At 45.2% G+C, this 17,178-nt stretch overlaps 1 protein-coding gene across 2 annotated transcripts in view; it reads left to right on the forward strand.

Moving 5' to 3' along the window:
• Positions 1 to 17,178, forward strand: part of LOC149853887 (adhesion G protein-coupled receptor E3-like) — a 33,209-nt gene that overhangs the window by 5,928 nt on the left and 10,103 nt on the right. The window contains exons 2-9 of one of the 2 annotated variants that reach the window (XM_090026149.1): positions 3,252 to 4,172; positions 4,273 to 4,397; positions 7,571 to 7,647; positions 8,409 to 8,516; positions 10,870 to 11,044; positions 11,477 to 11,593; positions 13,229 to 13,416; positions 15,653 to 15,823. In XM_090026149.1, coding sequence (XP_089882275.1) covers positions 4,325 to 4,397; positions 7,571 to 7,647; positions 8,409 to 8,516; positions 10,870 to 11,044; positions 11,477 to 11,593; positions 13,229 to 13,416; positions 15,653 to 15,823 — 909 coding nt within the window. In that variant the 5' untranslated portion in view covers positions 3,252 to 4,172; positions 4,273 to 4,324. Of the gene's footprint in view, positions 1 to 3,251; positions 4,398 to 7,570; positions 7,648 to 8,408; positions 8,517 to 10,869; positions 11,045 to 11,476; positions 11,594 to 13,228; positions 13,417 to 15,652; positions 15,824 to 17,178 lie in introns of both variants that reach the window. The other variant, XM_090026148.1, reaches the window with a different exon arrangement.

Genomic DNA, 17,178 nt, shown 5'->3' on the forward strand with positions numbered 1-17,178 from the left:
GCATTCTTTTTTAATCACCATCAATGTGGAATAAATGCTGCTTGGATAGGCAATTTTTTTCCTATTGCAAATTGTAACGTATATCTGTGAACAGCTATGCAAACAGTTGCTTAAAGAAACCAAATATAGGCAAATAATGCACTGAGCAAAACCCCCTTTTAAAAATAGCACCGGAAGAAACTAAAGTAAGTGGTTGCTGCATTGGGAAAAGCTAAATGAACTAAAATGTCATTACTGAGCAGGACGGCAGTACAGGAAAAGGGTGGATGGTCTGTATATAAAAAGAAAATAGGACACGGATTAACAGAATGCAATCTAAGCTATAAAATATCCTCTAACCTTACAAAAACTTAGGAGTCAGTGTAATTTCTAAAAACAAATCTATTAATGAAGACTCAGAATATTTCCTGTCCCTTTCCCACTTGTTATAATAAACCGGGACAGAAAGAGAAAATAGCATTGCTAGAATTAGAAAAAATAATCTCTGATTCCTTTCCAAACCTCCCTGTCTTAAAATTGCCTGTGCTAAATGTGTTAGTGCTGTGTTATATTTAAAGTATAAAATTAACAGCCATGTAATAAGTTGTAAAGTAAAAACCTGAGCAAGGTTAAAAAGGATGTTCAAATTTGTATAAAATCCCTCTTTGCTATTTGTCTTTTCAGCATACCCTAGTAAGGGGGGGAGTGGGGGGGAAGCTTGTGGTTAGTAATGAAAACACGATAAAATAAAGGTTTCTGCTTAGTAATAAAAACAGTGAAAATGTAATAAATTTGTAAATTTAACCAAACAGACCATGCTAGTGACTAGGTTGGGAACCCATCTGAAAAGATCGAATGCCTGGGGATGGACTCGGGACCTGATACATGCTGTATTCTAAAAATACAGCTAGTTGCATTTAGACTTAGTAAGAGCTCAAGCCTAAAATATTACCCTTAGTAAGGTGATTCAAAATTGGAGGGATGCTAAAACATATGTATGAAACCTAAAAAAATTAAAATAAAAACGAAATGCCAATTATAAACTGACAAGATGCTTTGGTTTAAATCTGATATCTTTTATTAGATCAATTAAAATTGTTGGGAAAATTCTTCTTTGCAAGCTTTTTGGGTACAAACGCCTGCAGACTTCCTCAGCCTGAAGAAGGGTGGTTTTACCTGAAAGCTTGCTAAGAAGAATTTTTTCCAACTTTCTGAGTTGGTCTAATAAAAGAGATCAGATTCACCCAAATAACCTTGTCTGCCGATGTCCTGAGACCAGCGGGGCTACAATGTATACCCCTGAAATTATAAGCTGAAATATTGGCTTGGTTAAAAATGGGTTAACACTAGATAAAGAGGTGTTATAGAATCATAGAAAATTAGGGTTGGAAAAGGACCTAAGGATCTCATCTAATTTAACCCCCTGCTCAAAGCAGGATCACCCCCAGCTTTATCTCCCAGCTAAGGCTTGGTCCAGCTGGGTCTTAAAAACCTCCAAGGATGGAGATCCCACCTCCTCTCTGGGTACCCTGTTCCAGCAGCTGCAAAGTGTTAGACTAAGTCAGTAAAGAAAGAACTATTCTGCTGGGTGGTGCCCTCAAAATACGAAGGCATCATGTTGCAGTATACTCACAGTGAACATTGTGTGAGACACCGAAGAGCCAAGGTTACTTATCAGATGCTCAGAAAAAAAGAAGCCCCATATGTTTACAGCACGTCAGGATGTGCACAAAAGTTCCTCTCGCCTGAGGTTTGCTCCAGACATCATACCCCAATCCTAAAACACCCCCGCAAAACAAAAAAGAAAGAAAGAAACACCCCCTACACACACACACACACACACAGACGCACGCAAACAAAAAAACCCATTTGCCCTGGAATAATATCCAGTAACATCCAGAGGAAAAGAAATAACCACCTCCTTTTATTCACTAAATACCCTTAATAACACTTCAGACAGGTTTTCTGTTATTAAAGCAAGTGTGCTTAGTCACTGAGGCTTACCAGTAACCATTAGATCAAAGGTACTCATTTCATGCACAAGTTACAATAAGGATGTGGAAACTTTAGCAAGTCCGGAGTTGCAAGGAAGTTATTGATACCATCTTCTGAAGAGGCTAAAAAGCTCAGAATGGTTATCAGTATTTAAGCGTGTCAACCATGGCAAGGAAATGGGCCTTAATGTCCTGACATTAAAGGCCATCTCTTTAAAACAGTAACAGGTACGAAAAATGCCATTAATCTCACATCTTTGCTACCAGCCAAAAATATGCCTTCATATTTCTTAGTGCCAGAGCCATTATGCCATGTTATCAGAATGGTGAAGCAATGGCGGCAGACCTGCAAATGCCAAATGTGGTTTAAAAAACAATGGGAAGAAAGAAAAACTTGGTCTAACCAAAGAACCACGGCAAAAAAAGGTTCCAAATGGATAATACAGAATTGTAGTACAACTGTGCAAAAATCTCAGAAGAGCCATTTTTTGCCCCCTTTCTTGCTTGGTATGTTCTTACAAATAAAGCCCCAACTATTACCGTGCCAACTTAAGTTCAGTGAAATACTGAGCCAGACACGACACTGATGGGACAACACTAATCAGTTCTGCTTCTTTCACCTTTATCAGATGGCTGAGCAAAAAGGACAGAAGAAGCAAAAGCAACCTATCAAAGAGTTACACATAAATCTATTTTGCTGGCTTGCTGATTAGAAAGGCTAGGAAAGCCATCTGAACGCGAGGGCCGATTCTCAACTCCTAGCTCAAATAATTAAACTTGCCTACCTAATGAAATGCTCCACTGCAACATCTATGAGTTTTGGGGGACTGACTGTAAAGCTGTCATTAAGAAATATTCTGTATACAAAACGGACTCCTAGTTGGCCCTCTGCTTATCTGTGCCCCAGGGTTTACATGTGTAAGCAACAACAGTTGCTGAAACACATCAGGCACAACATCAAACCAGGGGGAAAAACGTGGCCAAAAGAGGGGAAAGCTACCTGACTTTCTAGCCCAGAAATGGTAACAGAAAATAACGCACCAGGAGACGATACTGTACAATACTGGCTTTGTACAATACTGCTGTTTCTCCAGTTGGTACCAGGCAGCGTCCTTGAGGCTGTATACCAATACTTGTAAAGAAGCCAAAGAAATGAAATGCGGGTAAATGGATTAGAAGTGTGAGTAGTTCCCCCTGCAGGGAAAAGGTCAATATCTTTTTCGCAGTCATCTGTTTTTGATTCTGCTTTTTCTTATTCTTGGAATACACCTATTGCAGATTTTCAAAGAAGCCTCTGATACCAGAACTGACCATTGCAGAGATAACTTTGGGGAACTCTTAAGATGACTTAAGTGCATGTCCCGCCCCTCAAACCCGACTGGACCAGAGTATTATGGTGCAAACCCCTGCCATTTCCTTGAAAGGTCTCTGGAGACATGCCCTGAGGTGGAGCAAGCTGCTTTGCAACCTTGTCATCAGGAAAATGAGTACTTCTGCTGTGCTGGGGCCTATTCAGTGAGATGAGATCAAGACACCATAGGCCAACCAATGGTCCAGGACATCACAGGCTATTGCAACACACAGCGTGACGGATCGGCCAGAGACGACATCGCCTTGTTCCCCTGAACTGCAGTCCTGACCTTGAAGCTCTGAGGACCACACAAGCTAACAATTCAATTTTTTTAAATGGCTTTTTGTTTTTAATTGCTGTTTTATTTTGATTTTTTTGTGGCATGACAGGAGCACTTGCCTATCTGCTAACTTTGAATGATCATTTTTGAGGTGTAAATGATGGTGTGTGTGTGGGTGGGTCTGTCTGAGAGAGAGAGACTGTACGTAAGGTAATAATCATGTATCCAGGCTTCTAGGTGCTGCATCCTTGTTGGTAAGGTTCGCTGTTCAAAGTAGATTGAAATGAATGTGGATGTGACTGCCTGTGCAATCAGCTTCCTATGCAGTGTAGAAATACATTCATCGTCCTTGTCACAAAACTCTGTGTGTGCGCACATGTATGAGTGGTATGTGTGTGTATGTGTGCACTAAGCTGCCAAAAGAGAAAAGTGCAGAGCTGTGAGCCATTTTGTGTTGGAAATTTGAAGAGAAATATGGGTTAATTATATATACTGCGCAGTTACTTCGAAGGGTCCGGCTGCTGTCCTAGGAGGCTGGGAAGCAGGCTACACTTCTGAGCATGCTGGGGTTAGTTTTTCCATGAGAATCAGTCAAAAGTAACTTGACAGTCTAAATCTTGTGGGTATTCAGTGAATGATTTAGTTTTATTTTTATTTTTTTATGGAAGGAGAAGAATGATTACACTGGAGGGGCAAAACTGATTCTCAGATACTGGATGAATGACTTCAGTATCAATGCTCAGACAACAGAGAGATGATGAGTATGTCTTCACTGCAGGAATCGCAACGTACCGTAGGTGTGCTCAAGCGAGTTTTGATCTGGCTAGTGGAACCGCTGCTAGCAACATAGCCACAAAGCCACCAAAGGAGCAAAGAGTTCAGCATCTGCAACCCCTTAGTCCCATGGGGGCTCAGGAAATATATGGGAGGTTGGCCCACAGGGAGCTCTTGGCTGCTATGGGTTATGGCTACCAGTCCCCAAATTTAAAGCTAGCTCAGTGACTGCAGTTCAGACATACTTGTATACAAAGATAGCCCAGAATATGGGATCAAGTGATGGTGTAGACAGAGAGAGAGACTAGGGGAGTGAAGATAAAGCATGATGGAGGGAAAGACTGTCTCATAAAGCCTCACAAATGTTAATCTGCTATTTCCGTCCCCCATCCCAAAGCAGCTGGGAATGTTTTTACCCTGTGTGCAATCTGCACTTCTTTGCTTCTGAGCTTTCATGCAGCAGGGCCGGAAATAGCTTGACTATTAATACTTAGAGGCTTGTTGCTGGCTCTCTGCCTGTGGTGTCTTCCTCTTTATTGCACATGTCTGCTGGTCTCCGATAAGGGCTCTTAGGAGAAGCTCAGTGGATGTGTATTCAGGGAAGCTCTTATGAAATAAGCTCTGGTGAAATGCTAAAGTGCAATAGTGATTTTACTCTAACTCCCTGTGTGGATTTTCTTCTACAGCAGACTAAGCTAAGCCACCCCAAGTACTTGGAGTGCAGAACTGGAACATCCGCATGCTACTGTGGGATGGCTGCACCTGGCTATTTTCCCAATGAAACATTGTATGCCCTGGGGAGACTCACAAGGAGGACTGCCCCAAGACCCATGCCTCTAGTGTCAACAGCTCTGGGATAGAAATCAAGCAGAAACTAGGGCCCCTATGTTTCAAATATTCCCAGATTGTGAAATGATATAACATGTGGATGGCCCTAGGCACCTACATTTCCCAGCTCTTGGACAGACTTGCCAGATAGACTGCCTCTGAGCTGGGAGCTACTGCCATATGGTGTGGCCTTGAGCTTCCAGGGTCCCAAGTTACAAGGCAGATGTGTCAGGGGACTGCTGTGGAGGTGGAGAAGCAGGGCCTTTTCAAGGTCCCTAAAACTGGGGAAGGCAAGCCAGCGACTTCCCTGAAGCCAGGGATGGGGGGGCTTCAGGCTCCTGCACTTCCGTTACAGCTGGCTCCAGACAGACCTGCCTGCCTGTCAGGTTGCCCCAAAACAACTGCCTTCTGACCCCTTAGAAGGACAACAGCAAGGGACAGAGATGTTTCCAGTGTCCCCAGTTCAAGTGACTGCCCTGGAACTAGGGATCCAGAGCCTCCCGGCTTCCTACACATAGGCCAGCACCCCCAGGAGGGGGCCTGGGACACCATTAATGACTTCCAGAGTCTCTGGCTCCCCAGAAGACCACCAGAGACCACCAAAGACCTGCTTTCCACCTCAGGGTAGACCAGCAAAGTGGACGCTCATGAGCTGATGACTCCATGTCTCAAGATTCCCCAGCTTTGGTGCTGACTCACCAGGTGAAATGCTCTGAGACCGCACACCTGGAGCTCTCCATGGCCTCCAGCTGGCTGGGGTTGGGGTCCGGTATCTCCAGGTCTCAAGCAGAACCATCAGGTGATGTGCTCCAGGGCAGGGAATGCCAGAACGGAGTACTGCCAGCTCCAGGACAGTGTCACTGGTAGGACTACCCCCCACCAAGAGCCTGGAGCTCTCTCCGGGTCAAGGGCAAATCTACTTGGCAGACCTCCCTGGATCCAGGGTCACTGTACCTCCGGAGTTTCTAGCTCTATAGTAGACTCTTTAGTTGGACTGCTGTGGAGCTGGAGACATCGTTGGGATCCTGTCTTGGATTTGGCAAACGTTCCTTGCACCTGAGATGTTTCAAAAGAAACATTTTGGGCTTAACAACATGAGGTTTTTCCAGTGAACCTTGTTTATCCAGAAAATTTCTGAGCAGCTCTAAGAACAACACCGCTGCCCTCTACCATGACAGAGGGCTACTACACAGGTCCAGGACACCTGTGGGAGCCAGAGTTTGCAAAAAGAAACACTCTGAACTCTGAAAATGCCACCGTTAAGGTGGTCCTTGTTAACTGGACTCTGTCCTCTGATCCGGTGCTGTTCAAGGGGCTTTAACCAAAGAATTACTAGTCAGAGCTGGTTGCAGCACTTCCACTGTGGTTTTTTTTTTTCCATAGAGAAAGAAGTTTTAACAGGATCCTATTATTTTGATACTTGATCACTTCTTTTCTATAGGCAAAACATTCACACTGACATGGTTTTCTCCTTTTCCTTTTCCCTATGACAGGGGGGCTGGACTCAATGATCTCGTGAGGTCCCTTCCAGCCTCTAGTATCTATGACGTCTATGAAATGCAGCTTTTACTTTGACATTTTTAAAAAATCAAATAATTCCATTTTCAGCTTGGAGAGATTTTCCTTGCTTCACTCAGATACTTTCCTGACTCCCCATTTCTACCCCCCCCCTTCTTTTCCCTGAGACATGGGGGTTAAGGTAAGTAATGGGTAGAAAGTAGAGGGGGAACACCCCCCACCCAACTTCAAAAAGTGAGTTCTTCTGGGATTCCCTGCTCCAAGCTTGTAATGTCTGCAGCGGCAGATTATCCAGGTCTATTTGTCTAAGCTCAGTCTGACCCCCATGAGCTGGGTAGATGCTCTGCCTTTCTGCAGCATCTTTCATTTAAAAGTTTCCCAGGAGCAAACCATGCAGCTTCCATGGTGCTCCCAGGAGTGCTGGTCTCAAGCACTCACATCCACCTGTTGCAGCTCCTTGCGTGCCAGGCCTGGGATGGGGGTCGGGAACCTGTGCTGAGGGCGCCCCCCGCCACTGGTCTCAAGCACACCAGAGACAAAGATCTCCAGAGCAGTCCAGCTTCCCTGACTCCTTTCTGGGTCTGGCCAAGCAGAGCAGGAACAGGTAGGCTGGGCACGCTTGAGACCAGCACCCCTGGGAGTGCTGGAGAAGCTGCATAGCTGGGTCCATGCCTTTGCAGAGTACTAGCACTGGGGCTTCGCGTCTTTTAGACAGGCATGTCCAACACTTGGCTCTGTGGTTTCAGCAACATGATTCTGTGAACAAATTGGATTTGTCTTTTTTTTTTTTAAATGCTTTATGATTATATGAGGCCAAATGGTAACACTGTTTTCTGCCCTGCACAGAAATCCCCTTTCACTGCCAATCAGAGTCAAAAAAACCCGAGGAATACACGAAGAAGTGTTTGAAAGGATCAGACGAAGTAAGTCACACCATGCTTGTGCTTTGTGCTGTTTTGTGGATGTGGAAGACATTGTTAAGTCCACACTTACCTTCATCTATGCCAGTATGACCTGTGGATACTGGTGTACTGGACTGGGATGCGGGAAATGTGCATTCAGTACACTCCTCATTTTGCAGCTGGTTGGATGGGTGACCTCAGCCAAGTGTGACCTGTCACTTGATGGGCATCATGGGACCTGTGCGCCTCAGTTTCTCCATCTGCAAAATGGAGCTAATGATGCCACCCTCCTTTCTAAAGTGCTTTGAACTTTGTTTATCTGCCACATGCTATGGAGTCTTTTCAAACTTCTGGGTGTTGTGACTTGCTGTTGGTTGGGACTGTTAGAAATAGCAGTTTGGGGAGTACCTTGGGTAAGTGGTTGCCTACGAACACATGGAACTAGATTAGATTGCCCAGGGGGCCACCTTGATAAAAAGTGCTACATGAGTGACATATTAGTATCTTCTATTCCAAATGCCAAAGGAAAGCACTGGTCATAAATGCAAGGAGTTTACTCTGTAGAGAGAAGCAGCAAGGGATGTTAGAGAGCCTAGAGATGCAGCATAGTTCTTACATAAAGAGTCTTTATGCCAGATCCTGAGCTGGTATCACGCAAGATAGTTTCTTGGAGGTCTACTGATATGCATAAGCTTAGGATTTTACCTATTGGGTACAATTGGTCTTTCATTCATTAGCTGAATCCTAACACTAGACTTGTTTGTCTTTGAAATATTTTCTAGAGTGTGCAAGGTAGTACGAAAGACAACACGTTCTGCTCTCTGATCAACTCCACCTTGGAGATCTTTAAGTCTTCCTGTGAGAATGACACCGCGACACTTCCCCTGAAGGTCAGAAATGCTTGACTGGGAGCTAGGCAGACAAGGTTCTTTGGGTGAATCTGGTATCTTTTATTAGACCATCTTAAATAGTTGGAAAACAATTATTAAGCAAGCTTTTGGGTTCAAAAACCCTTCATCAAGCTAAGGCGGGGAGCTAGATTCTTCAGTACTGGAGCACCCCTGTTTTTGCCTGGGCTGCAACAGTGTCCTGAGTCTGATCCATTTGGAGCCTGTGTAAAGTGAAAATATCAGCACTAGGAGATTCCCCCTGGAAAACTGAGTTTTAGTGATTAGGAAGATGGACCTGGCGCAGAGGAAGGCTGGTGTTATGGTTGAGATATTAATTTAAAACTTGGGACATGGAGTTCAAGGTCTTTCTCTACCACTGATGTCCTGTGTAGCCCTGGACAAGTCATTTGGGCACAGATTTTTAAAAGGATTTAGGTGCTCAATTCACATTAATTTCCAAGAGCATAAGGTGCTTCTGTATGCTTTGAAATCGGATCCCTCTGTAAAATAGGGGAATAACATGAATTTCAGAGCTGGAGTCAATCTGGATTTAGATCCAACTGTCCCATACTGGAAGGAGATGCTTTGTGCATGTGTTTGTGTGTGTGCATGCACATACGTGTTTATATATTTGCATTGTCCTATTGTGCCTGGGGTTGACAGGCTCAGTAACAGGGACTGGATGAGTACCATAGATTACATAGAGCAAAGGCAGATGAGGATCTAAATCCAGACTTGACTCCAGCTCTGAAAAGCATGTTATTCCCTCTTACAGAGGGATCAGATATTTAAGCATACAGAAGCACCTTGCACTCTTGGAAATTAAAGTGCATTGGGCACCCAAATCCCTTTAAAAAACCTATGCCCAAATGACTTGTCCAAGGCCATACAGGACATCTGTGGTAGAGAAAGACCTTGAGCCCCATGTCCCAAGTTTTAAATTAATATCTCAGCCACAACACCACCCTTCCTCTGCCCCAGGATGAGTACCATAGATTACTGGATGAGTACAGTGAAGAAATTGCCCTTTTCATCTGCCTCCCTGTTCTGAGTCTGCCCAGCCCCCCGCTGTTTCAAACTCTAGCTGCTGGATCCTGAAGGTCAAGCTAGGTGACTAGGTTGTGAAAATTCGATAGGGAGCGGGGTCATACAGGTATCTCCCACCAAGATTCCTATATGACCCTGCCCCCCACCCCACCTGAGGATGCTGATGACTGTTAAAAGGATTGGTCTGCATCACATAGCCCCTGCTTCTGGTTGGGACATAGTGATGAGGTCACAAAATGTTTTAAAAGAGGGTCACTCCATTTTGGAGACGCTCCATTTTGAGACACTGAAGCAAGCAAAAAGGCCTCCAGAGTTCTATCAGTCTCTGGATGAACATGTGAGTAACTTAGCTGAAATGTAGCCAGTAACTTAAGATTCAGTGAACTAGAAGCTTATCAAATGGGCCTACAAGGCCATTCTGATTTGTTCAAGTGGGTTTTCTATTAATTTTCCATTGTTTTGTATTCCTTCCTCACCCTCTCCCTCTTTAATCAATAAAGCGATCTGTTATAGCATGCTTTGCTATGAATGCTTATGAGGGTAGGACTAGCCTTTGAAGCCCCCTTTGATCAGCTGGCTAAAGTGGGCACGTCTTTTTACTTTCCTCTCACACGGGGGGCTTCTTGTTAATGCTTCAGGCTAAAAAGAAGCACCTCAAAATTCCACAGTGGGCTAAGCACCCCCAGGGTCTGCAGGGTCTGTGTACCTTGGGCTGCACTGAACCCTAACAAAGACCCAGGCCTGGGTGGTGGCAGCGGTTACCCCAGGCTTGAGGGTGTGGTCCAGGAAGGGGGCTGGCCAGATGTAGGCACCCCAGGTGAGGCACCCAAAGCATGGTTTTTGGTTGAGCACAATGAGGCGGGTGGCTCAGCGTAGGAGTGCCCTCTGCTGGCCTGCCACAAGTACCATAGATCACACAGAGATACTATGGCGATGGTTACAATGGAAACTCAAGACAGCTTGAGGCCATCTTTCCATTCTGCACTCGCACAGCACTGAGGATAATGGAGTCTTAGTTTATAAATAGGGGTTCTTGACATCTACTAACCTACAAACAATAACTGGTGATAATAATTAGAGCATAGCCAAAAACTGTATTTGCAATAGCATAATTCTCCACCTGGGCCCCATTGCAATAAATAAGACCAGCTGTAAAGTTCTTGCTCCATGTCCATGGAATCTCATTGCCAGGAATACGGATGTGATGTCCCCAGGGGAAGGCTCTTACCTGTGGAGTAAGCAGCCACATAGCAATACCCATGTTTATAGAGGCCGTGAGGCAACCTCTAATCACTTAACCTTGTAGAATACGATGGCATCCTTGGACAAAGCCATTGAAAACATCTCCCTCAAGACACTGGACAGAAAGGAAGTGGCTTCTACTGCAACGCTGATTCTTCAGGGAGTGAGTTCAACTGCAGTGACGTCTGCTCTTGCCTCTCCAGAGAACCAAAGCCAGACTGTGACTACCAACCAAATGGGTAGGAAATAAAGCTGGTGCCAGAGCCAAGCTGGCAAAATCATGTTGCAACTGGAAGCTTCCTACTGACTTAAGCAGGCTTCCTATTGACTTAAGCTGAAAGTTTTGGGGTATTCAGATGAGAGGTTATGGTTAAATCTATCAAGCAAACAGCCTCTGATCTCAGAGCTGGTGTCAAGTCTGGATTTAGATCCAACTGTTTAATACTGGAGGTAAATGCTGTGTGCAGGTGCTTGTGTGCAAGCATGGACATGTGTGTGCATGTATTCACATTCTCCTCTTGCATCTGGGTTTGACAAGAATATCCTTCCCCTTTCTTACCCTGCCTTTTAAGGCTGTTACAGGAACAGAGATATTGCTGCTGTGAACTTTAGAGCAGGCACAGCTTTCTCTTTTGTATCTTCACAAAACCCATTTCTTTATTCCTTTATAGTGATCCAGACAAAGATTGTTGATAACTGTACCTTGCAGACTAATGCTCTCAGACTTGAAGCTCAAAAAAACACCATTGATATTGACTGCGCTGACATCATTGAAGATAATGGCAAAGGTACCGCTGAGGTGTCCCAACAGCTCATTGATCATGGTGGTGACCAGGCCTTGTAGCTCAGACATATAGGGCAGAGCCTAGTGGTATCTATTTGGTGATCAGTTGGCTCTTAGTCTACTGCACTTTTAGCATCTAGTGTGGATGCACCTACAGAGTAAATCTCTTGTGCATTAGTACATCACGGTGAAAGCCATGCTAAAGTGCTAATGCTCAGTAGAATTAGTCTACTGCATGGTAGCGGCACTTAAAAGATATGCATCAGTGCTACTGTACAGTAGCATCAATTACTGGGCATTAATGCACATATAGACGTGCCCTGTGAACAGTGCTATGTGGTTCATGCGATTCCTTGTGGGGTAATTTACTGCCCATTGGCATTAAGTGGCATAAGCAATGATGTTGATCCTACATGTGTAACAGAATCTAACCCATTGCATAAGATTGGCCACACCTTCCTATTGACTTAGTAAAATGTCATTCAATAATGAAATGAGTGTTTCCATGTTTGTGGCTTCTTCTGGTGTTAATCCTCCAACATTACTAGACCTTGTCCATCATTCTCAATACTGATTGATTCCCCAGGAACAGGTCCAGACATTTCACTCCTTAGAAGGCCTTTAATTTCTGTTCCCCTTAAGACCCATGCCCTAAAATTCCCTGCTGAGTTTTTACTTCATGCTTGTTAGGAGAGGGGAAAAAACCCCAAACCTCATTGACTTCAATGCAAATTGACCCTAGAATTAAGTATTTTGAAACATGTTGCATGGGAATGAGCTTCACTTGAGGAAGCTCAAAAGCCTGTCAGAGTCAATGGAAAAACTCATTAGGATCTGGCTCAGGCCATTAATGGGGTTTTTCTATGAAAAGTCTAATTTCCTTTTTTCTAGTGAACATGTAAATGTATCTTCATAAGAAGAAAATGACCAGATATTAAAGAGCTTCTTGATGTAGCAGAGAAAGACAAGGCACGAATCAAAGGCTGGATGTTAAATCCAGTCACATTCAAATTAGAAAGAATACACTGTTTTTTTAATGAGGGGATTTCATCCCCCAAACTATCAGTGGCATCTCTTGATTCTCAGCTGCTTTCGAGGCTTTCAGCTCAAGATTGCCTGACTTTTGGGCACAATCTAGCTTAACAGGGTGAAATTCTCTAGTCAGTGCTATACAGGACGTCAAACCTGATGATCTAATGGCCCCTGTTGCCCTTAAATCCACAAACAGATTCCTGAGCATTGTCTTCTATACTTCTACCTAAGCCCAGTCATTGTAGGTGCTGAGTGTCCACTGCACCGTGTGTAATTCCAGCTACTACTGAAGTTAACAGCAATTTTGAGTGGTCTGAACCTCGGGGAGACTTAGGTATCTTCTTACTGAGAACTAGTGGAAAATCCCCCTTGATTTTCTTTCCATATAAAAAAGGCGTTTTCAATTAAATGGCATCTTTAGGAAAAAATAGTTTTGGTTGAAAATGTTTATTGATGAACGAAAATGCATCCATTTTTAAAAGGTGTCAGTGCCCAATTATCACTTTTGTTTCAAAAAAAAAAAATCCCCCAATTTTCTTTTTTTTCCCCAAACAACCTCAGCATCTCCTCCCCCCCATCTCACTTCCACCTGTGCTCATACCTGCAGAACGTGCTGCTGTGGCTTTTATATCCTACACGGATCTGCAGTCAGTTCTGGGAATACAGTTTTTTCCGAAGAAAACTAAGTGGAGGGAAGACTATGCTCGTGTGAACTCTCAAGTGGTAAGCGCCGCTACCAGCACACAGAGAAGAAATGTTTCCAAACCTGTCAACCTCACCTTGTGTCATACCGAGGTAAGTAACTAGTGTGACTCGGGACCAAAGAAGTCATGATCAACCTAGCTCATCTGCTCCATTCCTATGAATGGCATATTAATAACTTAAACCAGGCCTGTCTACCCAACCCTCAGGGAACCCTGAGGGATTTTTGATTTAGGTCCCCATCTAGATGGGACCTCTGTCTTAGACCCTTTTTAAAATGCATGCTGACACAGGCCACGCAGAGCAGTGGTAGTTTATGGCAAGATTCTCTGTTTACCTGGGGCCTGCTCATGCCGCACGGTGGGGAAAGGCTATGAAAGTGGGGAAGCTACTGGAGAAGTACCCAGGGGAAGTAACTTCAGCCCAGAAATGAAAGGGGCAGCAGGTGCTGGGATCCCACTGACATGGTTTTATTAGGTAGTAGAAGCCACTTGGCCTTGCAAGCCATAGGATTCCCTGTGCAAAGTGGATCATGGACTGCCTCTCGCCTGGCATGGAAAGGTGGAGGTTGTGGCTGGTGTAGTGGGCTGGGGGAATCTCTCCTCCGTGAGACTGGAAGCAGAAAAAAATATGGAGATTGGTTTCCAGTGTCCTTATCCTCACAATCTATTTTAGCCTCTTGCTAGGTCAAGAGTCTCTCTTGCCACACTTCTATGTGCTGTCTCCCTCAACCCGTACCCCATGGGGCTGCTGCCTGACAGGGGCCTGGGTGAGCTCAGGCCCCATCCCTTTTCTCAGCTCCTTGAAGCTATTCTCTAGAGAAGCACATCCAACCCTTTCCCCCTCTTCAGCCTGTCTTCCCCTCCCTTCCTGCCCCATCCCCTGGGATCTAGGAGAAGGTGGCTACAGGCTGTTTTCATGTCCTCTTGGTGGGTTTCCTGGGGTGGGAGGTATCTGTTAGGTTGGGTGCACTTACTTGTGAAATTAATATGAAAATTCAAATTCTGGAGAAGGGGCTAAGTCAGACATCCTGCATCTCTAAGGCTGGGCTGCAAGGTCAAAACTCACCCTGCCCTTAGGCAGCCCATTGGGCCACTGTGGCTAGATACACAAATGTCTGTTCTCCATGGCAGGATATGGCTCATATCACAAAATGGTCCTAGTCCAAATGACCAGGTGTCCACATACAGCTGGATTGGCAGGGAGTGACCTTCAGTGGAGATCTGAAGCAAGGGTTGAACCTTTGTCTCTGATGCCTTACCTACTTTCACACCATGCCCCTTTTGGCTGCATACTAGTACAGCTCAAATTCACTCCTGTCAGGTCTTAACTGATCCTAGCAGATACATTTGGCTTTGCTTCCTATTCTTCTCACTCTCCTGATGCTTGTTCACCCCGTGATACTTTTTCCTGCCTAAGTTTTAACCTCCTCAGACGACAGCACATTTGAATGCCTGGAAAATAGGAACTGATGTGGCTTAAAGGGCAGGGCACCTCCTGGTGTTTAGAAAGCCTTTGGGGTCTATCATGCTTTCAAATGTGACCTCTAACAGGTTGGTTAGTTGCTCTGTGCCTCGTTTTTGCTCTTTGAAAAAAAAGATATTAATGTTCAACTGTGATCCTTAAATACAAATTATTTATGGTGCTTTAAAATGATATATTCATGTATTTACCCATCGTCTGGACCCCAGAGCCATAACAAGGCAGCTGGGTGCCCAGGGCAGCCTGATACACGAGGGCGGTGGTGACTTCCAGCTGCCACCATGCGACTGGTACAGTTATGCAGTGGCAGATATTGGTTTTACACCCTTTTCCCCGTCCCCCCAAGTTGGCAACTGGATCTGCCCTGCCTTAGTTATGCTGCTGCTTCAACCAGTGCCAGTGTGCTGAGGTGGAAGCTTTAATCAGGGTACATCATACTAGCTCCCTGCTTCTGCTGGCTGCAATTAGGTCTTAATGGAGTCATGCTCTTCCATCACCTGAAAATAGGGACATATCTGAAGGTCTCAGCACATCCTAGGAATGTATATTCAGCTGCAGCAGGTCAGATCAGGCATCCATTAATACAGCCTAGCATCTGCTAACTGTAGTCATTTGCATCATGCCATACACTGTGGGTAGAGCCCCTTCCCCCTTTACCCGAAGCCACTGCATCCTGCAGTCCCCTGGCTGGGAATCCACACGCTCAGTTTATATCCTGGGCTGGACTCGCAGCCCCAGGGCGTCCCTTTCTGTGCTGTGTTCCTGAAGTCAGTATTCTCCTAAAGGCTCCTCTTTTATGTAATTGAGTCTCAGCCGCCTTTCTGTCTCTGATTGAAAACCCTTGCAGGACACGTTCCTCCAGGATGAAGTCACCTGCGTCCACTGGAAGCCAGAAGGTACGAGTGGTGCCTGGACCTCCCAGGGCTGCCAACTCATTTATTCCAACGCCACTCACTCAGAGTGCAGCTGTCACTACCTGGCCAGCTTCGCAGTACTGACGGCACCTGGTTTCATAGAGGTATTGGAGGCCTTTGGGCTTGGCTTCATGTGTCTTTGGAGGCACTGGTCCATAGATTGCTGGGCCCTCTGCTTTGCATGCTGTTGTTTTGTTTGAGTCAGCACATAGGCCCGTTGAAATCAATGATGTGATTCAGGTATCTGCTTTGGTGGGGTCCTGTCTATTTTCAAGGGTCCTGTTTTCCTGAACATAGAAACTATCAAACAGCCGTCAGATATTCCCAAGTCTGACACTTCTGCGAGCTCTGCTTACAAGAAGCTCTGTTCCCCTGCTGCCTCTCAGGATCGTGCCCACAACTGCTTCTCGAGGCTTTTGCCTCTAATCCACAGCAGGTTGTGAGACTAGTGTTTGAGGCCCTCCATTTGTACTGTGGGAAACCCTTCAATCCCAAGGGAGGAAATGGGTTGTGAACTGCCAAGTTTGGTGCATTGCTGGTGGTGTTGCTAGAACTAAGGGTTGGCATAAGCCCTTCAGAGAGATAGGATTGCCTAGTGCTTAGAGCACTTATGGTCCTGTTTGAGTATCTCAGGCTTTTTGTGTGATCCAGGCAAGTTGCTTAAACGTTATAAGAATCATAGAAAATTAAGGTTGGCAGGGACCTCAGGAGGTCACCTCTGCTCAAAAAGCAGGATCATCCCCAACTAGATTATCCCAGCCAAGTCTTTGTCTATGCGGGTTTTAACACCTCCAAGGATAGAGATTCTACAACCTCTCTGGGTAACCTGTTCCAGTGCTTTACTGCTCTCTTTGGGAGAAGGTTTTTTTCTAATATCCAACCTAAACCCCCTTGCTGCAACTTAAGACCATTGCTCCTTGTTCTGTCATCTGCCACCACTGAGAAGAGTCCAGTTGCATCCTCTTTTGAAACCCCCTTCAGGTAGTTGAAGGCTGTTATTACATGCCCCTCTCAGTCTTCTCTTCTCCGGACTAAATAAGCCCAGTTCCCTCCACCTTTCCTTAGAAGCCACGTGCCCCAACCCCCTAACTATTTTCATTGCCTTCCACTGGACTCTCTCCAACTTGTCCACATCCTTTCTGTAGCAGGGGGCCCAAAACTGGACACAGTACTCCAGATGTGGCCTTATCAGTGCCAGATAGAGGGGAATAATCACACCCCTCAGTCTGCTGGCAACACTCCTACTAATGCAGCCTCAGATGCCATTAGCCTTCTTGGCAACAAGGGCATGCCGTTGGTTCATATTCAGCTTATTATCACTGTTATCACTGTAACCCCCAGGTCCTTTTCTGCAGAGCTGCTGCTTTCGCAGTCGGTTTCCAGCCTGTCCTGGGCCCATCTCTAAAATGGGGCTAATAGCATTTCCCTGCCTCACAGACAGGCTGTGAGGAAAAATATA

Source organism: Crocodylus siamensis, chromosome 13 (genome assembly GCF_052110815.1).
Source record: "Crocodylus siamensis isolate JL-2025a chromosome 13, ASM5211081v1, whole genome shotgun sequence".
Classification (NCBI taxonomy): domain Eukaryota; kingdom Metazoa; phylum Chordata; order Crocodylia; family Crocodylidae; genus Crocodylus; species Crocodylus siamensis.